The 24,391-nt window shown below is 36.5% G+C and overlaps 1 protein-coding gene across 1 annotated transcript in view; it reads left to right on the top strand.

Moving 5' to 3' along the window:
- VEGFC (vascular endothelial growth factor C) overlaps positions 1–24,391 on the top strand; it is a 77,459-nt gene that overhangs the window by 38,712 nt on the left and 14,356 nt on the right. Inside the window, 3 exon segments of the mRNA XM_005483826.3 lie at positions 12,348–12,561; positions 14,537–14,727; positions 21,842–21,993. Coding sequence (XP_005483883.3) covers positions 12,348–12,561; positions 14,537–14,727; positions 21,842–21,993 — 557 coding nt within the window.

Below are 24,391 nucleotides of genomic sequence, written 5' to 3'. Positions count from 1 at the left end.
AAAAAATCACCAGATTGCTTTAATAAGGACCTGAAATGCAACCTAGTAGGAAACATGCTGTCTTTATGTTTTAGCACAATGGCTGATACAGTAGTTCTGTCAGTAGATTTAGAAAAGCAAATTAGAATGTTTGAAATGAAAATTATAGCAGCAGTAAGACAAAGATGGTCTTCCAGGTAACTATTATTTAAAGTCCAATAGTGGTGACTGTGGAAGAGCCAAAAAAAGAAAGGGATTAAAAACAGAAACTGCATTTTAGGGCTTTGGAACGGTGAAAGTCTTAAAAAGCTCAACATGATATTTAGGGCTGGTAAAACTACAGATACTGTAACTGTAGGGACTGAAGCATATTACATACAGCGATGTATGGATGCAGTAGTTAAGCTAGGAGGCTGAATCCTGTAATCCTCACTAAACAAAAATCCCATTGAAGTCAGTAGAAGATTTGCGTGAACAAGGAATGTATAACCAGGCAATTAGAGACAAAGTTGCAGCCTGACCTTGACTGGGCCTTTGTGCCTGTGATTAGCTGTACCCAGAGCATCTGGGCACATTTGTTTAAAGGCACAGTCAATTTTAATGGCAGCTCAAAAAAGAAATACAATTATGCCATAGTTTAAGTTCTAATGGATCCAAATGACGAATGCAAATAATTGCAAAGAGACATATTAAGGCAACACTTCTGTAATCTAAGTCTTTTGAAACAGCAAGTTCTGTGTTCTTTGTTCCTTTCCTTCTCAGGATAAAAAGGAATTTAATAGATACTGGTCAAGTTTTGGCACTTAAAATTGAAAGGCAGCTATTTGACTTCTCTTAAATGTAAAAGAGCATGGGAGATTATTGTGTGAGGTATCAGAAATATCCTCTAGTTAAATTCATAAAAATATCTAATAACATTTGCCTTACGTGTTTATAAAGTTAAAATTATAATTGCTCTCCAAATCATTTTAGAACTATTTCAGTGTGAAACAAAATGTTCTTAAAATTCATCCATTTACATTTTTCCTTCTTTTGTTATCCTAGTTCAAATAAATTTGAAAATCAACAAAACACTTTCTTTTGAAGCAAAATTTAATTCAGAAACGTCATTCTCACTGCCAGTTACTCTAATGAGACATGTGTTCCTTGTGTCTGAATCTACTTTATTTGAAAAAGACTGTTCTTAAAGCTTTGAGGAAATTGCAGTTCCCAGTAAAAGAAATGTTAGAAACATACAAGAACAAACAGAAATTGTTTCATGGTCTGGTCCTGTAAATGGTGACCTCAGTGACTACAATGGGCTCTTGGTATTACTAAGTGTGTGTCCAAAATTCCAGCGTCCAGGACTGCAATCCTGTAAATACATGTGTATGCTTTGTGGTACGTGCCATAAGCTATTGGGGAAAAAAGTCAAAGGAATTCTTCTACTGCATTATTTTTGTGTGCACATAATTCCATCATGGTTTTATATGAAAACCATTATAAGTAATCTCTCCAGATTGTCTTTAGGAAGTAGTTTCATATGCTTTGAGAAGCAATTCCTGAAAGGTTGCCAGTAGTGCTGGAGAATTTGAAATTTCTCTCTGCATAAGTTCTCCTGCTTTGACGCTTTCTCCTGCTAAAATCTAAGAAAACCTCTAGAACCTTTAATTTTGAAGATAATGAAAATTGTAGCATCTATTTTTTTTTCCAGGAAGTTGAGAGCCTTTTGTTGGTTTTTTTCCCTGCTTTTTGTGTCAGAATCTGTCAACTCAAGATGTGCACCTTTCCTGCTGAAAAATAAAATCTCAGGGTGCTCCAAGCTGGAGATGGGTGTTACACAGTCATAGTACCAACATGCTTTTACTCCCTTAACTCTTCTTCAGTTCCTGTTTTCATGTCACAAATCTGACTGGGTTTCTTTACCTAAAATTCTTCTGTTCAAGACTCTGTTACCGAGTAACTACAAAATGCAATGACCAAACCCATTCTTTTAAATTAAAAAAATTATTTACTTCTAAGAGCAGATAAAAAGATTATCCTTAGTAAATATTTCAGTATAGCAGTAGAGTTTATGCCTATGCTTAACCTAATTTCAAACATCTTCCCTTACATCTTTCTACAGATCTGGAATAACTAGACCCTCTTTCTCCCTTTCTCCTGCTCTGTGTATTCCTCCTTTTAATATATATAATCCATATTAATCTGTATTTCATTAGTTTCTGGGCCTGGATAGGAATGGAGGCAGCTCAGCAAGGTGGTATAGGACAAGTTTCAGCTAATGGCAATTATGATGGATTACAAGATGCAATATTGTATCTTCCATCAGGGGTTATATGTCTTGCTATTCAATGGAAGTTGAGTCCTCAGGGCATACTTCTTGCAATAACTTCATTCTGGAGTCAAGCCTCATTCAAAAACTCTTCTGATAGCATACTGTGTTCAGCACTGGATTACTCTATGTCCTGTCAGTGTAAATTAGGATCTGTTTTAATACTGCTGATGTTCCCTGATCCTTTTTAAGTAACATTGCTGTACAATGCGCTATTCAGAATAATTTAAGCCAAAAATAATGGGCAACATACATTTCTCCTGATTTAGTTGCATGAAAGGGAATTGTGACCAAGTTTCAATTTAATTCTTGGATTTGCCATTCTCAGGGTTTCATTTGCCTTTCCCTATCTCTCATGCCTTGCTGGCAAATCTCTTAATACCTGTCAGGTTTTACATGGTACAGTAAGCTTTCTCCTTTAGTGGTACAAAAGCATGATTTCTCTTCTTGTGATCAACGACCCTTGTTTTTTATTTTTATTTTTTTCTTCCCCGTCATTCTGAACAGGTGTGACAGCTCCACAGAACTACTGATTTTCTATACTGTAGTTTGCAATGAAGTTTGCCAATAAGGGAAAGCAAAAAGGAAAAGTATTACAGGCTCAATGTCTAAACAAAGGGGTTTGTCTCTGCATAACTTATCTGTTACAGATGTCAAGTTGTGGTCCAAAGGGTATTTCACACAGAATTCAGAGTAGAACAAATTTCCAACACAAATTATCAGGTTAGGCTCAAGTAGGTTGTGGGTAGCTGGTCCTCTGAATTGTGTAACTACTCAGGCTAAAAAAATTCAGATTATCTGTTTCTTTTTGCCTGGATTAGCAGAGATCCTTTACATAAAATATTTAAGTAATAGCTTGATAAAAAAAATAAAAGCTTCTTCTGGTACTTTTTTTATTAATGAAATCTCACAATTTAATAGCTTCATTTCCAAAACCTGTCTGATATGTTAGTCTGGTGTGTTACTTTGGCTTATTAAATAGACTTGTGTCAAATTAACTGAAAAAACACGATGCTAAATAGCATAAGCCAATAATAATATAATTTTAATGACATACACTTAGAAAACCTAAAATGAAATAAAATGCACAGGTTTCTGAGCCCCTTTATTTGTTTTGTATCTTTCATAGATACAAAAACTAAGATTTTTTTAAAATAGAATTATTGTGTTATTATGTGCTCACTTTTCTTTAGTTATTTTTGAATTTTAAGTAGTGTGTTGTGTTTGTGGCTGGAATTTTTTTTTTAATAGTGACAAAGTAGGTGGTCTTGTAATTAATAATTCTGTACAGATCTGTAAACTGTGCAAGATTTGTTTAACAAAACAGAAATCATGGTCTTTTTAGATTAAGACATTTGTTTAGGAATAAAGTTCAAGTTTGTCTTTGAAATTCAATGATGTACTTTCATGGCCTGTGAAATTATTTGTTTTATGAACCATTTTAAAAGTATAACTAATTCTAGAAATTTCTGTGACCTGTTGCTAAATATTTAGACCATGGATTAATTATATTTTCTCAGTGTTCCAAATAGTGATTTTAAAAACTTGGTGAAAAGGCAAGTTACTTAGTAGTGAGAGAAATTATTCAACAATAAGACACGGTGTGTTCATGTAATATTTCCCTCCTATAAATGACTGCGTTTTCAAAAATTCAAGAATAAGCAAAGGTGTTGAATTATAAACTAAATAGTCTCATCACAGTGAGAACCTATGTGTTCAGCATAACTCAGAAATTTTATTACAAATGTACAACTTATTATTCCTGCCCTTAGTGAAACCTTCATTTATGAATGATTTCCTGCAGAATAGAAAACATGATGTAAAAACTACCCACTGCCTTCTTGAAGCCAGTCCCTTGATACACAGCCAGAGCTCCTACTCACTGACTAATTGGGATCTGGGATGTACTCATGTAGAGCAGGTACTGTGCTCAGACGGTGTCTCAGAATGTGCTGGCATTCAAATTAAAATTAATTTAAATTCATTTAAAATTAATTTACCCCTTACCTCTCCACTTAGTAACCCTTCATTTGATACTGAGAAAGATTTTAATTCTCACTGCCAGTGTTACACTTGCTCAGGATTGCATCTCATTGCAGTGCTAGCATGTTAATAATTTTCTTCAAAAAAGGACTCTATGTTTGTATGGATTTTTTTGACAAAGCTAATGATAGTTGTTAATAAAAGCAATGCCAGTGAAAGCTAAGCAAAGACTGAGAATAAGCAACCTTCTTTGAAAGGCCTGATAGTTTATTCTGTTATACTGATTTTGATGGATTACATGTGACTGCTGAAAGGAAAACAAGGTTACGGAGTATTTTGAAAAAACAGCAATATTCAGATCATATTAAAAAAAAGAAAGCTTAACTGGCATTTTATCTTTTTCTGAGAGAGTAAGGTATTTTAATGAGAAGATTTCTAGCAGGAGTGCAAGTTTTTCTTTTCAGAATTGTGTGCTTTGCTTCTCTCAATGTTAGTTAAAAGTTGCTTAAAAACATTCAAAATGAACATATTGTTTTTATAATGTGTCAGATTCTGCAGAGCTGCCATGTGACAGCCACCCAGATGTCTTGTAGAGGCAGCGCACGCAATCAGCACCAGAACCTGGCTGGGTTGCAGAGCGTTGCAGAGGGTGCTGGCATTCTCATTCTGTTAGCTCTGTCCTTCCTGGCAGGGGTCTGTGCCTGTTCACCACCTTGATGTCCCAGCAGTCATCACAGTGTTGTCCTCTGTTTTCACTTTACAAATGTTTTTTACTTACAAAGAGCTTCCCCTTTCTTCTGGTCGTGCATCTGGACGTGCATGATGCTGCTCACATTTGTCACCACTGGTCGCTGGAGCTGCTGGTGACCAAGAGAATAATGCACAAATCTCATCTGGTACTGATTGCACTGCCTGATGTCGCTGAGGTTTAATCAGATGTAAGCCTTTCAGCAGCAATAATCCAAATCCTTATTGATTCCAAATCTGTCTGTAATGCTAGCTGGAAGCTTCAGTACAAGCCTTAGAATCAATTAAACAATGCAGATGAAGCTGCACTTAGACAGCAAAGGGTTATCCCACATGTTTGCAGCCTTTGACCTTTTTTGAAAGATCAGGCTGAAGTGTGTGAGAACAAAACCTTTCCTGTTACTATAATCTAGTTGTGAAATTTCTTCCAGAAAAGGAGTCTAGCTAAGGTGCCACAAATCCGTGTTCTGAAAACTGCTCTCTGTTATAGTCAGGAATGGTATTGGTTGCCCAAGTTTGTAGAAACCTGTGAGAACAAGCTGTCCAAAATGAGTTTCTAAAGCAATCAGGCAGCAGCCTACAGTGCTGCTCTAGAAAGCAACTAGATTTTTTTTTTTCTTTTCTCTCTGCATCCCAGGGAACTCGGATTAAAAAAAGGGTATTGTCATAAGTAATTCCCATTGAATATATGAAAGTACCTGCATTTTTTTAGTGAAGGTTGAGAACCACTGAGGAATGCAGGTACTTGACGAATAAGTACCAGCCCAGAAGCATTTTTCAGAACCTCAGCAACAGCTAAATGTTTGACTAAAGGACTTAATGTAAGTACCCTTATGCAAATCTATAAACTTGGATATTGTTCCAGCATTGCCTAAGAATATCTAAATAAAATATTGCCATAAAAATGCTGACATGCATAAAATTTAATTTCCCTTAACATGGAAATTTTGCATTACTGATTACCTTAGCCTAAATACTTGTACTTATGAACTGGAGGAGCAATATTAAGTAGTATAAACCTAGGATGATTTTCTACCAGTTTATGATCTTCCTCTCAAAAAAATGGTCAAAACAAGAGAAAAAATGCATGATATATAATATAGAAGTGACACTTCTCTAGTCTTAAGTTTATCCTTATAGTCAATGTCTTTTTCTTCCTTCTTAACAAATTCTTTTGAATTTCTTCCCAAACTCATTTATTTTTCCTTGCCTATCTAGTTTGTACATTCCTCACTCCTCCCATTTATTTGTTTTCTTGTCCTGATGTTTTTCTTAGTATTTAAAATGTGAATAGTAGTCACTTAAGGCAAAATATAGTTCAGACTGATTTGTTTATGTATTTATTTTGTTCTTTGATTCTTACTTTTTATGTTTGTCTGATGTGCTTTGTAAGCTCTTTGGAGCAGAGACTGATTCTAATCTCTGCTGTTGTCATGATGTTTTGATTTAGTTCATATTAACTGCAGTGGTCTTTCTACTTATTTCTACTTATATCACATCACATCTATTTGAAGTGATGTGAAATAAAATTTATGTTCACTGTTACTGTTTGGCTTCTGTAAGGCTCTGTTTTGTTACTGTATTGAATGGTAACTCAAAAGTTCTCAACTACAGTCATCCAAGTTTGCTGGTGTCAAATGAGTGCATGGGAGATCGAAATCAGAGCTTTTCTAGTAAGACCATAGAAGTGGACATAAAGTTGAATTTAATCCTTAACTATACCTACAATTTTTAATTAAAATATTTTCTTTTTTTTATTGGCATCAACTTCTAAAAATACTAGCATTGAAATACATGAAAATTGCAATGAATTATTATGCAAGTGAAGTGTTTATAAATACTTCTGTAATATTTCCATTTGCTTACCAGTAATTTCAACATTCAGATTTAACTCCTTGATTTTAACCCATTTCAGTCAATCAATAAATACAGAATATAAGCATCTTAAAACAGGGGTTTTATAGACAGCATTTTCCTCTTCAGAATTGTCCACAAAATCCTTGAAAATGAAATGGGCTGACAGCTGTAGTCAGGACAGATACATAAGGTACCATTATAGCATATTGCGCCATCAATTATGTGTCAAGCGTGCTGCCAAATATTAAGTGTTCTGACCTTTGTTATTAATAATAGAGGCAAGCACTGGGGACATATGAAAGATAAGTAATGTAATGCATGGAAAATCTGTTATACATTTGACTTTGTTAATGGGTATAGAGCCTATTTGGTATCCTGCCCTTTCCCTTGGAAGCTGTAATTTTTATGAAAAACTGGGCATACCATGTAATGGAAAGCGACGTTGTGAAAAACATACTTTGATAGAATGAAATATTCTGAAGTTAAATAATAGCAGGAGAGCACTTGTCATCAAGCTTTGCACCTTTATTTATATGTATTTGGCACTTCCCCTGTTCCTTATAAAAATGTGAAATTATTGAAATGGAGAAGTGTATCTTTATTGTGTTGTCCATTCACACTTGTATTTTTAGGTTGTTATTTTGCTTAATAGCACCTATCATCTTGTAGTGTTTGGCTAGTCAAAGGTTAAATCAGTGTCTTTCTCTAGAATACACCTTCTAGCATTTTCAGATGTTCATGCAGGACAACATTGATAATAGCTAAAAATGACAAAAAATTAGTAGAATGGTCAACCAGAGTGATAAACACTTACGAAGGGAGTGGTGGTGGTTAAAAAAAAAAGTTCAAACCCGAATTCTTTAACTGACTTGAAAATGCCAAGAATATAGAAAAGCATGGGATAGAGAAAACTCCTTCCTGTGCAATCACTCTTGGCTCTATTTCCTGCTAGTAAAACTTTAAGCAGTTGGTCCACAATTTCATGAGGAGTGCTCTGTAATTATATGAAAACCAACTGTCTGTTTAAATTTATCAAAAAGTATTCTTCAGTCCTGAAAGTCATAGAATCTCTCTTATTACAACCTGTGCTAACATTCTGTTACTTTTTTTCCCCTCCCTTTGAACTTCACATTTGGGAAGTTGGTTGGAAGTAGCTTGGTGGCAGTAAGTGCAGCTACAAGCCATATTTCTTTCTGAACTTCACTAATCTGCACTTGCATAAGAAGAATGAAAAATGAGAGCTCCTCTAATATCTAGTACATTTTTGTTAATGTTACTTTCTTTGTGTTGTCATATATTCTAAATGTGTTTAAGTCTCAAATTGTTTTGCAGTGGAAATCCAGTGTCCCACACTACAAGCCAATGCATAATTTAAAAAGAGCAAAGAATAAAAGATATGGACCAAGACAGTATATTTTTGTCAAATTACCAAAATTTGCACAAAATCAAAAATGTTTCCAGACCACTATTATATTTACAGAAGCAAATTCATTCTTCCCTTAAAAAGTAGGAAACTCTTTCTAACAATCCTTAATGATCTGATGCTTATCCTATGTTCAGGACACACTCTTATAATCATCCAGATCTTAAGATTTCATTTGATGTTCATGTCAACAAGATGTTTGGCTGTTCTACAAAATTAAGTCACAAGTTCCTTAAACATATGTTCCTCTAAACAGTTTCCCACAGATGAGAGTAATATGAGAGTAATTTACTGCAGCTAAAAAATACATAGATGTATAGGAAGAGATTGTTGATCTGTATCTCAAGGTAGCACGGTAAGCATATTGAAAAAGCAACATTTCAAGGGAGTTTTTTTGTTGTTGTTGTTTTTTGTTTTTGTTTGTTTGTGTGGGTTTTTTTTAATTTTTTTTCCCCTCCCTAATTCTGGGCATTAGATGCAGTGTATATGTATGAATTTCCTTCTCCTTTTCTTTCTAAATTGGAAGAAGGGAGAGAACAAAAGTCTTCTGGTGAACAGATTGTTTTTCCATAGTATAAATTTGAATTGAAGCCATCTTTACAAGCAAATTAAGCTAAGCAGAAAATATTTCAGATGCAATAATGATAATTTTTTAAAAGTAATTTTATATATCTGCTCCAGAAATTGTTTTTCTTTTTGTTTATATTTAGGGAGTACTCAGAGACTCATAGAATGAGCTGAGCTGGAAGGGACCCATCAGGATCATTGAAGTACAGCTCCTGGCTCTGCACACAGCAGCCCCAAGAGTCCCACCATATACCTGAGAGCATTGTCCACACACTCCTTGAATTCTGACAGGCTTAGTGCTGTGACCACTTCCCTGGGCAGCCTGTTCCAGTGCCCAAGTACTCTCTGGGTGAAGAAGCTTTCCCTGAGATCCAAACTAAACCTCCCCTAACTCAGCTTCATGCCATCCTGTCACTGGTTTTGTGATGAGATCAATGTCTACCCCTCTGCTTCCCCTTGAGAGGATGTTGAAGTGATGTCTCCCCTCAGTCTCCTTTAGACTGAGCAAACCAAGTGTTCTCAATAACTTCAGACCCTTCACCAGACTTTGGATGATAGCTTGATTTTTTTTTAATTTATTTTTTTATATTGAAGCACCCAAAACTGCACACAGTAATCAAGGTGACGCTGCCCTGGTGCAGAGCAGAGCTGGACAGTCCCCTCCCTTGTCCAGCTGGTGATGCTTTGCCTGATGTTCCCAGGAGCGGGTTGGCCTGCCAGGGCACTGCTGACTCAACTTGACATCAACCAGGACCTCCAGGTCCCTTTCCAGAGTGCTGCTCTCCAGCCTCTCCTTCCTTAATCTGTACACACAACCACAACTGCCTTGTCTCAAGTTGTGGGCACATGGCACTATGGCCTGTGGAATATCCAGGGTAAAATAAACTTTATTATATTTGATACAAAGCTTAATTAAAGCCATGAATTTCTTCATATTTTCAGTTTTATTCGTACATATTTAATATATGTACAAAAAATTTTGTGTCCAGCTGAAAAGACACAACTTGATTGCCTGACCAAAGAGGAATTAGTCAGCATGCATTATCTGTAATAATTTTGCTTTCCTGCTTCATGCTTGACTTCTTATCAACAAAGTAATACTGAGTTTCATTACTTATTTTCCTGATGCTCTAGGCTGCACTCTGAATATCTGTAACATAGCAGCCAATGTGATATTTTGTCTGCTAGGGGCTGTGCAGGCTCAAGGACTCATCAAAGGTGGCAAAGCTTTGGTTGAATTCTCTTTCCATGTTACCCCCATGATCTGCTAGGACTTCCTAGGATCAGCTGCTGGATGGCTAACCACAGGTTTTATTCCTCTGCCTTTTACATAATAGCCTGGCTCCCAGCCTTGCGACAGGATATACACGCTGTGCCATGCCTATTCCCATCACGTGGCAGACGCACATCTGCAACACTGGCATTGTGCTGGTGCAGCAACTTGCTTCCCATTACTCAAGGGCCATGTGCTGCAGCACCCTCAGGAAACAGTTTGGCAGGAGTGAGGCTGCTCAAACCCTGCACTCCACATCGCTCAGGCGGTGCAAGCAGCGAGTCGCCAAATTAGTTACTTGTTAAGCTTGGATTTTTGTTTGTGACCCACTGATTGAGACCCTGAGTGGCATCCTGCAAGGAGAGCAGGGGTGGTGGGGAGTGAAATTCTCTGTGTTACCATTAAATTTGAAGTCAAAGCTCTCAGAATCTGCTTGATGCCTGTCTTGGGCCAGGGATGGCCCTTCCTATGGTGACAAGGAAAGAGATGAAGGTCTGTATGGGCACATTTCTGAGACGATGTCTTGATTGTTGAAACCTCCCAGGACAGTCATCTGCAAGGACACTGTGGTTAGTGAGGCTTAAGTGAGAACATTTTTTTAACTTCATAACACTTTGTCAAATTAAACAAATTTATAATTGGTATTGGAATAATAGAATCACAGAATGGCCTGAGTTGGAAGGGACCTTAAGGATCATCTGACTTTTGGCCCCCCACCATGGGCAGTACATCTTTCACCACACCAGGTTGCTCAGAGTTACATCCAGCCTGCCCTTGAACAGTTCCAGGGATTGGACATCTACAGCTTCTCCGGGTGACCTGGTTCAGTGCCTCATCCTCTTCACAGCTCTGTGTATAGCTGTGTTTACAGAAATGAGCTCTGTGAATTTGCCTTATCCTGAGGTGTTTCTGCTGTGTTTGACACCAGATAAGGGACTAGATGAAATCACACGTGCCATTTTATACCCTTGCAGTTGTCCGTGAGTCAAGGAGCAGTTTTGATTCAGCTGGGCTAGTTCTAAACTACCTGTTTTACTCATGTAATGTTCAAAATCATTGAACTGAAAGAGTTTATTTTTTTGTTAGTGGCAGAGTCGAATAAGAAATTGTAAATATCAGTTCATTTAGCTTCGCATTTCTGCATTTAGACGTTTTACACTCTTAAAGGTTTTTGGAGTAGAGTAACAATTTTATAGTAAACTGTAGAGAGTCTCCAGCCAGTTGACGGATTTTGTACTCGTGTACCTCTGTATTTTGTGTCTCATACTGCCATCTAAGGGCCATATAGGCTGATAAGGTGGCTAAAGGTTCTTCAGTACTCCTCTTTCTCCAAACTGCCTTTCCCTTTGAGAAGTCAGCAATCCATGGATGAGAAATGAGCAGGGCATAAACACCAGTCTTTTGATGCGGTATGCTTCATCTGAGAGGAACAGAGGAATCTTCCTGATAAGCGATAAAATAGAATGTAAATCTCAGTCATTCAGAAAACTACAGTTGCAATGAGTTTGTGTAAAGGCCAGAGAATAACAAAGCAGGATTACAGGATTTAAGGTTACTCCTGAAACAGCAAGGGAGTGTGAGGTTTGCACTCTTCAAGGTACCTAAATCCTCGTGTTCTACTGATTTAGGAAGTCGTGCTTTATAATATAGTTTGCTTATTAAGATTTTTCCTAGAATGCTACTAAATAACATGATTTAGTTTCTTTGTTTAGTGTTTTGTTTGTTTTTTTGGGGGTTGTTTTAACTGGTTTTGCAGTTCTGGGAATTTCTGTTTTCTGGGACTAAGAGATTAAATGGTAAATAATTAGTGTTACTTCAGGAGTATGTGATATTAAATAATCTGAACATCATTTAAGTATTTGGGGATTCAAGCATTCAAAATTTCATCACAAAAACTTACCTTTCCAGGATAAAAATGCTTTTTAAAAATATAATATATATCATCTGCAAACTGTGTTTGTGTAGGCTTAATTGTGTAGGCTCCTTTCTCACACAGATATTTTGAACTGCAAGAGTGATAAAAAAGTGGTGGAAGAAGCAAAACATTTCATTGTTTGTCAATATAGTAATGTTGGTGTTGAATGACAGAAGCAGTTTTTATGATGATGACTCCTTTATTTTACAATGCATGACTTGCTTTTCAGGATAGTTTCCAGCAAACCTTGTGTACCAGAGAAAGTAATTAATCCTGCATGTTACTTTGGCAGGCTCATGGAAGCAAAGACCTGGAAGAGCAATTGCGGTCTGTGTCCAGTGTGGATGAACTCATGACAGTGCTTTACCCGGAATACTGGAAAATATTCAAATGTCAGTTGAGGAGAGGAGGTTGGCAACACAACAGGGAGCACACCAGCTTTGACACAAGATCAGATGATTCCCTGAAATTTGCTGCAGCGCACTATAATGCAGAGATCCTGAAAAGTAAGTACAGGATATTTGTGTGTTCCAACACACAAAAAATGAAATTCTGAAGGCGTTTCAATTGTGTCAAAAACGCTTTAAAAGCTAAGCATTGTCAGTAAGCCAACATCAGCAGTTTGATAGGATGTGCTTTCTGTAGTAGAAAATCTTTGATAGTAAGCCTTTCATAATGAAACAAATCAATGCAGACATATTTTAGGTAAGTCCATCATATGAAAGTGCTTTCTTGGCTCAGTAGAGAAAGTGAAGTGCTTGTCTTAAAATATAAGGAATCCTACTTCATAGAGGCTATAACAGTTTTGCAGAAATCAAAGACGATGCTAAGAATTGGGCTCATTGAACTATTTCTTCTCATTTTCTGCAATTGCATCACAGCTGGTAGTGCTTTCTTCTCTTATGCATTATGACTTTGGAATGCCAAATAATCCACTTTTAACTTTTTCATGTTACACGAGGATAGTTGTAATGATGTTGTACTAAAACAAGCAAAACAGTTTTCAAACCAGTGTGTTAGAATGCCTTTCAGTGTTTCAGATAGCTTGGATGAAAATGTATTAACTTACAGTTTAAGCCAGTGCTTGTAGGCAGAGAATGCAGGATTTATGGCAGGAGGTGTATTTTTGGACATGATATTGGAAATCATGTACCTTAATGGAGAGTTTAAAGTACACATAAGGGAAAATTTCCATTTTTGTTGAATAGCTTACCAAAATCTAGTGCCAAAAGGGAATAAACTTACAGCTGTAAGTCTCAGGGCTGTTCAGTGTAAGATTATATGTAGTAAAATGCTGTATAACATGATACAAAGTCGTTGCCCAAATTTATGTGGATAATCTGGGCACAAAAATCATCCATCAGATTAAATCACATGCTATACATAATTGCTAAATACTTTTGCTTTAAATTATACCCTTCTAGTTAACAACTAAACATGTATTTAAATGAATTTCACATTAAGTATAAAAAATTTTTAGATTATAATATATTATATCCGAGTGAAGTACTGTGTGGGGCTGGTTAGAATTACTTTGCAGAAGTGTGCAGAGCTACAGTGCAGACTTTACTCAAGATGAGACTTGCCCCAGGTGAAGAAAGGACACGTGCAGCTTCAGCTGCTGGCCAGCACTTGGAGGGAGGTGATTCTGGCCCTCCCTCTGCTCCAGTGAGACCCATCAGCAGCGCTGTGCCCGAAGTGTCCAGCTCAGGGGACAACACCAGAAGGATGTGGAGCTGTTGGAGCAGGTCCAGAAGAGGGCTGTGAGGATGTTCAGAGTGCTGGAGCACCTCTCTTACGAAGATGGGCTGAGAGAGCGGGGGCTGCTCAGGCTGGAGAAGAGAAAACTCCCAGGAGTTCTTAGAGCAGCCTTCCAGAGCCTAAAGGGGGTTTGTAAGAAAGATGAGGAGAGGTGTTTAAGCAGGTCCTCTTGTGACAGGGCAAGGGTAATAATTTTAAACTAAAGAAAGTAGATTCACACTAGATAAAGGGAAGAGAAATTTTACTGTAAGGATGGTGAATTACTGGAACAAGTTGCCCAGTGGGGTAGTAGATGCCCCATCCCTGGAAACATCCAAGGTCATTCAAGTTTGGGTGGGGCTCTGAGCATCCTGATCTGCTTGAAGATCTGTTTGCTCATTACAAGAGGGTTGAACTAGGTGGCAGGTGATGTTTAAAGGTCCTTTCCCACACAAGCCAGGCTATGATTCTGTGCTTTAAGATCTCCCCTGCCTGTTGGATTCCCTTTTAGTTCCTCTGTGACTTTTCATCTGCTCCATGATGATATGTCATGTCCCTATGAAGGAGAAAAATCAGCTAGAAGGTAGCAGAGAGAGAGATGTGTGTTTCACTGACTAAAGGCTGTGACTCTAGAATTTCATATTCTGGTTTTAAAATTTAATAAGGAATCCTAATTTACTGTAAGATAGTTTTGATTTTAAACAGTTAATTTATAACATGAAATTCCCTGTAACTTGGCAGGTATCGATACTGAATGGAGAAAAACTCAGTGCACGCCACGTGAAGTGTGTGTGGATGTGGGAAAAGAGTTTGGAGCAACTACAAACACCTTCTTTAAACCCCCATGTGTGTCAATCTACAGATGTGGAGGTTGCTGCAATAGTGAAGGACTTCAGTGTATGAATATCAGCACAAATTACATCAGCAAGACGGTAAGTTCTCACACTTTTACAGTTCTTGTACTCCTTGCAAATACATTTATGTTCATGCATAATTTAAACCTTCTTATTGCTAAGGAAGTAGTTGATTCCAAAATACACAGGAAAAACAGCTGAAGACACTACTACCTGGGAAAAAAACGTGTTTAACGCTCTTGTCACCAAAACATTTTTATTTTTCAGAGGAAAAATTGTCCGATTCTCAATTTTGAGACTATCCATGAAACTTAATTCTTTCTTTTTCTTTTTTTTTTCATCTGCCTTAGGTCTCTATGGGGCAAGCACTCCATGGAAAACTAGCCTGTAATTTTATTAGTGTAGACTGCTGCAGGACATGTGCAGGCAGGATACATGTTTAAAATAAAGCCTTTTAGGAAGGGTGTTTTTCTATATTAAGACATATTAGCATTATATACCTCTTTGTTTTGTTGTAATGCATCTTCTTCCAATGTATGTGCAGGTTTTGTTCTTCAAGTTCAGGGTTAGGGATCAGGTAGGAGTGTACAGAGTTCATGCACTGAGCCTGTGAACTGCCTTTGAAGCAGCATATTCTACATTATTCTAAGTAGACACAGGAATTATCACTATTATCTTTCAACATTTCCCTCAAAAATAATGTAAAAATAGTCATACTTAAAATAATTTCCTAGGGTATTATCCTGTTGCTATAGTATTTGGTAGGGGTTTTGTTAGTTGTGGGCTTTTTCAGTTTTTAGTGTAAATCTGGCTTCGTTTTTCAAGAGGATTCATCTAGCTGAAGATGCAGTACATATTTATAATGAAGACCAAAAACTGCATAGCCAGTTATAAAATTGAAGCCCTTAGAAATGTCACTCCTTTATCAAAAAGCTTCTTAGTGCTCTGAGCCTTTTCTCAGGGGAAATTAGGGAATTTTCTTTACGTCCCCTTACAAAGGGAATGTAAAGAAAACAGCAAAACCCACTAGTTTTGTAGAGTGCATTTTCTGCCCTCATTTCTCACCAATCTCTGTCTGAAATGGTATATCTTTCTAAGAATTTTCAATCCTAAATTTAGGCTACTGGTAGACAGCCACACTGCACAGGAGTAATGTAGCTCAGATAGCTTAAGTGAGGACAACTACAACACTGACGTTGTTCAAGCTTTACCATTTTTCTCATTATTAGGAGAAACCACTTTCTCAATTCCACTTGCTTGAAAGATGCAAATACAAATTTCATTTTAAAACCCAAGAAGTGGGACTTTTTTTTTCCTTCCATGTATTGGTAAAATTTAGCTTACCAAAATAAAGAATTATCTAATCACAGAGAGAGCTGTTCCACATAACACAGATTTCCTGGTTTTTGAGCACTGTGTCAGTTTGGGCTAAATCAAATCTTTCTCTTCATCTTACTGTTCATATCTGTCGAGCAAATTTTTTACCCAGTAGAAAATGTTTAGCACTGAGTTTCTTTTTGAAGTTCTTGATGTTATTGGTGATGATTTGATGTAGAGTAGTTAAAGATTTGAGAGACTCTGGAAAGGAAAATGTTAAAGGTCTTACTAGAAAGAAGAGGCAATAACACAGTTTTGTTTTCTTACTTATTCTGTAAAAGCAAGTGAATGTATCTATGAGTTTTCTGTCTTGCTTCTGATTTCCAGTTTTATCTGGTCCTTGACAGAATGCAGTTTTAAAAGAAACCTTAATAAAGGAACAGACCTATAACTATATATCTTCATCTGTCACCATCTCAAATTTTTTACAATTATATGACCACAGTTTAACCAGTATCAGATGAGAATTAGAAAGAAAAAAAGTATTGGATTCAAGACCTTCTGTGGAATTCAGGTACCCTACACACCTATTTTCACCACAGTTTCCTTAATTTCCTGAAATAAATGAGTACAAATAGTTTTCTCATAATTCACCAAATTTTAGCTTTATTTTTTGTGCATAAACTCCATAAGGTAACTTCATACTGTTCACCCTGCAGAAAAAGTGCTTAATGGGAAACTAATTTTTTAGCAGGAGTTCTTACTGTGAGGGCAAGCTCTAGCATTGGTTCCAGACATTAAAATATAAAGAAAGATTATATCAGCTTTCATCAAAATTACTTAAAAATGAAAGAACTAAACTCAGAAATTATTTTTATAGGGAGCAAATAGTTGATTTCCAGCAGAATGGACCAGATCGGATGTTCCCAGATTGCCTTGGTGGCAGTGGTCTAGAGCAAGGTCAATAGTTTCTAGTTCAGGCTGGGTTACTCCTTTCTAGCTACTTAACTTTATTGAGAGAAAAGTAGAAATGTATTCTGCTATGTTTTTAATACAATTTTTTCCCAAAACCTGTTTTTCTAGTTGCTAAGGGATATTCATACAAGCAGGATTGGGATATGAGACAACTTCTTAATAAAGTACAGTACAAGATCTGTGACAATATTTGAAGGCTCCCTAGGCTAATTCACAAACTGCAGTAGGTCCTTTCCTGCCTGCAGTAGCTCAGTTTTTAGCTGGTGGCTTGGCTGGTAAGGATCTCTGGGAAATGTGACTGGTTGGATTTTCATTTTGTGGTGTGGTTGTTTGGATTTTTTCTCTGATTTGCTATCAAACAGCTGTTCTGTGTTTCCATGGCACAAATAATTCAAGAGTGGTTTCAAGGATTGTGCAAGTACCTGGTGCAGTTACAGCCTGTCCCTCAGCAGCACTTTTTAATGCCCCACCTACAGACACTTGCTTGTAGGTTGAAGGGAAGCAGAGAGCAGATGTCCAAGAACTGTTTCATCCCATTCTCCCTCTTGGCTGTCAGGATGGACATTTTTTTGGCTTCTTTCAGAACACTTGTTGTAAGGGTCCTAAATCATCTTGTCTCACAGTTACAGTTATAGTCCCTCCAGGGAGAACATCTATCCAAGCAGATCAAAATTAGATTTAGAGGAGATTTTCTCACAGGAAACAAGTTAACAGCTTGAAATTATTTGCCCAGTTTGGGATGTATATGGTGTTCTTTTTCACAATTCAGAGATATGCCACAAGAATATTCAATTGTTTTCAACATTACAATTTCTACATTTTCCCATGCATTTTTCTGTTAGATTAATTATTGTAGTGATATAATAGGTAGTTTTAATAGGGGGAGATATATAAGTTCTAAATGTTTTTTGTTAATATTTCTGGGGAAAGAAAGGAATTAAAATAGAAAAAGATACAATAAGGAACCCAAGCATATTAAACAAATACTAATTAATTATATAAAATACCTGTTGTTATATCCCACATAAGCCTTGAAATAGTTTTCCAAGAAAGTTCAACAGTAATGTAATGATGATGTGCCATTACTCAAATAGTTTATTTTCATTCTTTTCAATATAGACATGTTCTGTTTTGAAATCAGTCTTATGTTCTTAGTTTAAAAATCTCTCTAGACACGTTGTACTGTGTTACACTGGTTATATTTGGCTGGCCTTACTGACACTTCAGAAAGTGCAAAGATCACAAGTGATGGAAACTTAGACTCAATCAATTTAAGGGAAACTTGCCAAAATAAACCACAGGCCATCTGAAGAACATGGTGTAGTTAATGTAAATCTTGGGGAAAAAAACATACATAAATCCTGTATTTGAAAAGGATCTAGAGTGGTGGCCTTCCCACACAATAACAGTTTTGATATATTTTAGGAGTCAGGGAACATATAAATAATTTTATGTGTGCTGATACAATGGATATTGGCACATATGATGATAGTGCTGAATAAATTAATTTAGCCAGTGAAGCAAAGAAATGCTTTGTATGAAAAGCCTCAGTTTTTCTGCTAAGTACACTATGAAGTCCTTCTAGTGTAAAGAAGAAGCCATCAAGGCCATGGATCAAAATTTTATGCCTTTTGGGGCTTTGAGTAACCAGGTCTAGTGAAAGGTGTCCCTGCCCATGGCAGAGGGGTTCTAATTAGATGATCTCTAAGGTCCTTTCCAAACCAAACCCTTCTATGTTTCTAAGGATCAGTGAGAATATATGGAAGATGGCTTTTTCAGGAGTTCTGATAGTGCTTTTTCGCAACACATTCAGAGATTCCCATCTTCTGTTAGATTCTTTTCTTTTTTTCTTTTAAGTTTAAAATCATGTTAAGTTCTAGGTTGTGGACAGTGCTTGGAAGAGAAACCCTAGAAATGGTGTGAAAACTGGAAGACCTCCCATCTGGCTTTCTGTGATAAAACAGCCTTAGACTGGCTGAATGGCAGGTGTTGAATTTCTTATTAAATGCATTTAATTATTAATGGCTTTCAATTGTTCCTCAGTTACACAGAGCTTCTGTCAGTATGTGCTGTACTCTGAGATTAACAATGTGTAACTGATTTATGTTTACAATTAGCAGCTTTTCTGGAGGAGGACAGGGCTTTGTGATTATGTGGGGGGGAGTTTTGCGTTTGTTTGGTTTTTTCGATTTTGGTTGATTTGTTATTTTTGTTATATATATTATTCTTTAGGTATGCAATCGCTTATTGCTTCTGTTGATGCTTTCCACTGGTTTCTTGAAAATGCAGTGTTGGTGGCAAAAAGGCACAGGACAGCATGGGCCAGTTGAGGCTATTTCTGTCTTTTATTTGCCTCTGACTGGAGCAATACTCATGAATTGCTGTTTTATTTATTATAACTGCTAACATTTTTCAGAGCAATAAATGCTTTCCACTTTTTAAATACTTCTCTAATCCCTACTGCTATCAGATCTTATGTTCTTTTGGGGACTTAAGCTCATTCATTGTAGTCTCTGGTACCGAATATCTGTCATTAGGGATTGGTACCTGAAGGAAGTGGTTTCTCCCTTTAGAGTGAATTAGTATGTTTTTTATCAAAATTTAAAGTTGGAAAGGAAGAGAAGATTTGGGCTCCTAAGAATGCAGTAAATCCAATCTTTTAGAGAATGGAGGATCAAACAGAACTATAAGCCATTTGGTTTCCAAGAAGAATTTCCCATTTGGGCCATGTGGGTAGCAGCAATAGTAGCCACAGCCAACAGTGGTGCCAGAAAAGGAATTGAGAACCAGCCTCATACATAGATGTTATGAGGCATTTTTCATAGAAATATTCTTTCTACGTGTTGACATTTGGTTGTTAAATGTTGCCAGACATGCCCTATAGTGACAGCAGATGTTGAGCTTATTGTTCTATTGGATGAGGAAGGGGAGCAAAAAATAAATTGTAGATGTTATCAAAACCCTAAAGCATTGTTCATGGCCAGGTTTTACATAATCTGAAATGTTTTACTTAGATGAAGGTTCAGACAAAACTGATGCTTGTTGAGTTTATTCACTTAAATAGTTTCACTGAATAAACAGTAGTAGCTATTGGGAGAGGTAAAATATGTTACTATTAAGAGAATTTATTTGAACAAACTGAGGGTAATTTGAGGAGGTCAAGGAAACTAGTCTACCTTTATGTTGTTTTACTAGACTTTTTTCTCACTGCACCTCTGAAGTGGTGATAGGAATAGTTGTTAGCAATATTCATCTCCAAACTGATACCTTTCACAGTGGAAGGATAAATGTAAATTAAGATTAATTCACATTCACCATCATTTCCAGTTCCATTACCATGATTGATACATCTCAGCTGTTTTTGTGAAATTTCTCTCTGTGATCTCCTGAAGCTGAATTGGACTGTTAGGCAAGGACCTACCTCTTTTAGGTGGTTTGGAAATGTAGCAGCTGTCCTGTGCTGCCATCTCCAGTGGTCTGGAGTCTGCTATGCTTTGCAGCATGGCAAATTGGTCTACTGCAAGAATACAGGAAGAACATGCACTTGTTTTCTAGCTGCAGTTAGGTCCCTTCACAGACTCATGCTTATTTTACTTTCTAAGATTTATCAGTTCTCTCTGTAGCAGGATTTATTTCAGCTTCAGAAAAGCAAGGTCATACTGTCACGAGACAACAGAAAAAAAATTCTCCTTACATGTGTAATATTGTAATTAAGTTCATACTCTTTGTTCTGCCCATCAATTCATATATATCTTCTAAGAATCAGCTTTCTAAGCAGGTGAATACATCCCATAATGCTGTATTTTATATTTTGAAACATTTAAAATTACCAGTATTCTGATTACATTTGCATGCTGCATATATGACATACTCTAAAGTTACAGATTTTTAAAGAGCATTGCAAATACATCTCAGCTAAAAATTGATCTTTGTATACAATCTTAGCAAGTGGAACTGGAATAAAAACCCAACGACCATTTTTAAAGGTAGTAATGTCCCAAGAAGATGAAGAAATGTTCTTAAATGTATTTGGAAGAATGACCGAATACCTAAAGGCAGCAGTGCACTGTTACCCTTCTTAAAGACTATTGAAAACCAGCTTTTAAGACCTTGACCTAGTGTATTTGTCCTGACTTGAATTTTATAGCAAAACCTACTTAATTTGATGAAGTAGATGTCCTGAACTGAAAACTGTTCTTCTGTTATCACTTGTTCAGTTTCACTACAAGACATCACTGAAGTTGTTCTCTTTCACCAGTTTAACTATCATTTCCACTAAAATTAAGATCTTGTTAATTCACTTACAGATTATTTTATCAGTAGTGGATATTTCTTTATACTTTGGGAAAAAAAAGAATAATTAAAGATATATTTTATCAGGATAGGCATATAACTTGCACAGACACAAATACTAAAAAATTTTAAAATGTGGTAAGCTGAAGTTCAAATGTTATTCATCCAGAACTGGTGTGATCAAGGTCCACTATACTGCTGTTTTACATAAGGTTTTGCAATTGTGCTACTGATGTATTAGTCTTCTTTATATTATTCTTCAGTTTTTCAAAGCACCTTCCAAAAGTTTCATTTTGGATTTTTTTTAAATGATGCCAGTTTGAAGTCATCTCCTCTAGAAAAATGAGTTCTTTGTACATTTTCCTCTCGTATATTAAATGTTGTAGTAAGCAAACTGGCATGTAACAGGGTTTAACACAAAAAATGTTAGTTGTCACATCATAGCCATTATATTAATTTTGCACATAATAATTATTCACCAATATAATTGAATGCTGGAAGACAGCAAAAAAATCTGAGCTTAAATTCATGATGGGTTTTTTGTATGTCCTTCCATTAGTTTTATCTGGATCTGTGACAGAGGTGTTTTGCTTTTTGCCTTTTGTAGCTGTTTGAGATCACGGTGCCGCTGTCCCACGGCCCCAAGCCCGTCACCGTCAGCTTCGCCAACCACACGTCCTGCCGCTGCATGTCCAAGCTGGACGTGTACCGACAGGTCCACTCCATCATACGGCGTTCCTTGCCAGCAGCACAAACTCAGTAAGTATCAGCCTTGTCTTGCCTTTCACTTTATGAGAAAACCTGTATAATTCAGATTTAAAATACAGCTGGGACGATTTCACAGTTAGCATAGGCGAGCTATGCATTGCAGTAGCAGAATGCGTTCTGCAAGGGAGATGCCATTATTTTACACAGTTTTACTAAATTAACATCACCTTTCTACCCAGTAGATTAACTGGAGCAACATGATTTAAAACTGAAGAGTAATGTATGTGGGATTTGCTTGATGAAAGAGGTACAGTCCAATTGAGACTTAAAAAAAAAAATCAGCAAAATCAATTTCTTTTCAAAAGAAAAGCTAAAAATTCCTCTGTAAATAATTATGAGACAATATTTCTCTCTCATAGAATGGAAGGGGGAAATAAAGGGTTAATTGGCATTCCATAGAAGTAGCATACTGATTTTTCTGTGTGTGTGATTTTGAATGAAAAATGTCACAGAACAATCTGGCACCAGAAATCTGATTTTAAGTTATTAAAACACTTGAAGATCTCCTTCCTTAATTTAGAGTTTTGAATGATGGTTTTATGATGTATAAATATTTAGGAGGTCAAAAACCCATAACAGTCTAACAGTTGCTTTGAGGAAGCAAATTCTAGATTGGAATGAATTGACATTTTTTAATAAGGTGAGTGAGTAGAACAAATTTCTCAGACGTGTTAAGCATTTTCCTCAGTGGTTTCAATCTGTTTAAGTCTGGATGTTTTCTGACACATTCCTAAACATAGATTATATTCTCTTTGAGTTTAATTTATCTAATTTTTTCATGAAAACATGTATCATAAACAGTAGCTTGGAAATAAATCTATTCATAATTAGTTTAATTGCATAATTAACAGATAATTAAAGAACAAACCCAAGAGTCAGTAAGAAAGTCAAATTATGTTGACTCTCTCCAGCTTCTCTGTGTTTCTAAGTTAAGAGCAGTTGAAGTGATCAGTGCAAGAGTTTATTCTAGCCAGGAGACAGCTAAGTGTAGTTGAGGGAGGTGAGAGTACAGACACCAGACTCGGACCAGCACTCACAGGTAGCAGCTTGTCCTGTGACTAAGGAATCACACTTCAACAGAGGTGAGACAACATAGTACTAGATCAGAATATATAAAGGTCTTCTCTACTGTTACTTAATGTATTTAAGTTTGAAATCTGTGGCTTCATGCAATAAAAAAGCAGGAGGGTTTGATTTTTTGTTTTGTTTGGTTTAATTTGGTTGGTTTGGTTTGGGTTTTTTTAACAGAATACAATAAGATGTCTGTAGATTATCCATACAATTTCTCAAGCAGAATTGGAAGGTAGGCTAAAGGAAGCATATGCCAAGGAAACATATGTAAGAGTGAGGTCGTTACTGGGATGAAATCAGGAAACACTAGTTTGATAAAACATGGTGAAGCAGGGTGATGTTAAACCGCAGCAGTCTTTACAAGTGCAGTGATTTAGCGTGTTGAAGGGGAGTGGTCTACTTGAATGATGATCACAGAAGAATATCCCAGCACCTGCATTTTTGAATGTGTGAGTAATGGTGCTCAGGGGAATGAAAAGTGCATGAAATGTGTAATATAGGTGTTGTCTTAAAAGATAAGTAGGATTTTAGAAATACTACAGAAACAATGAATAAATTACATAGCCCGGATACATGAAGTTAGGCTTGACTTGTTCAAAGATGCAATGTCAGCTGTGGTGATAAAGAAATTGCAAGCAAGGAAGATGAGATAATACACATAAATATTCTATCAGTGATTCACCAGACAGCTCAGTTCACTCATTCTTTAAAAAGGCAACAGCTGCTGTTTGGTGTTTTTGCTTTCTTTGGTACTACTACCTTGGCTGCAGGAAAAGAGGACTAAAGCGTTCAGTTGTTTATTGTCTTTATTTTTAAAGTGAAGAGGCATCACTGCTGAAGGTCTAATTCTTTAGATTCGAGAAGGCTGGCCAGAATGAGTGACTGATGAGAAAGTGTCAGCTAATGGCACATAACTTTCACATAAAGTGGAATGGAATCTGATAAACTGATTTTATTTTTCTAAAGTTTTGCCCACACAATTAATTACAAAACTATTATTGCTGTCTTTTGACATCTTAAATTTGAAAACACTTTTGTAGTTCAAAAAACTACACAGAAAATGATGCCTGTTACCATGCAGTATTTGGCATGCAAAAGAATTTTTATACTTGTCTATATGAGGCTTATGTTCTACGGTTAGGTCTGTTTCAAATCAACATCAGCAAAGTACAAATGCCATCTTCTGGAATTTGGAGCTAAAACTTGATATATGAGAAGGTTTCTTCAACAAATAGTTGAAAATCTCTGAAGTGGGGAGAACTTTTAGTAGCAGACTTGACAGGAATAAAAAACAAAATTATGAATGAGTTGACACTCT

The sequence above is a fragment of the Zonotrichia albicollis genome, chromosome 5, assembly GCF_047830755.1.
Source record: "Zonotrichia albicollis isolate bZonAlb1 chromosome 5, bZonAlb1.hap1, whole genome shotgun sequence".
Lineage (NCBI taxonomy): Eukaryota > Metazoa > Chordata > Aves > Passeriformes > Passerellidae > Zonotrichia > Zonotrichia albicollis.
The sequence above is the reverse complement of the archived record's forward strand: the minus strand, read 5'-3'. Positions and strand labels throughout refer to the sequence as shown.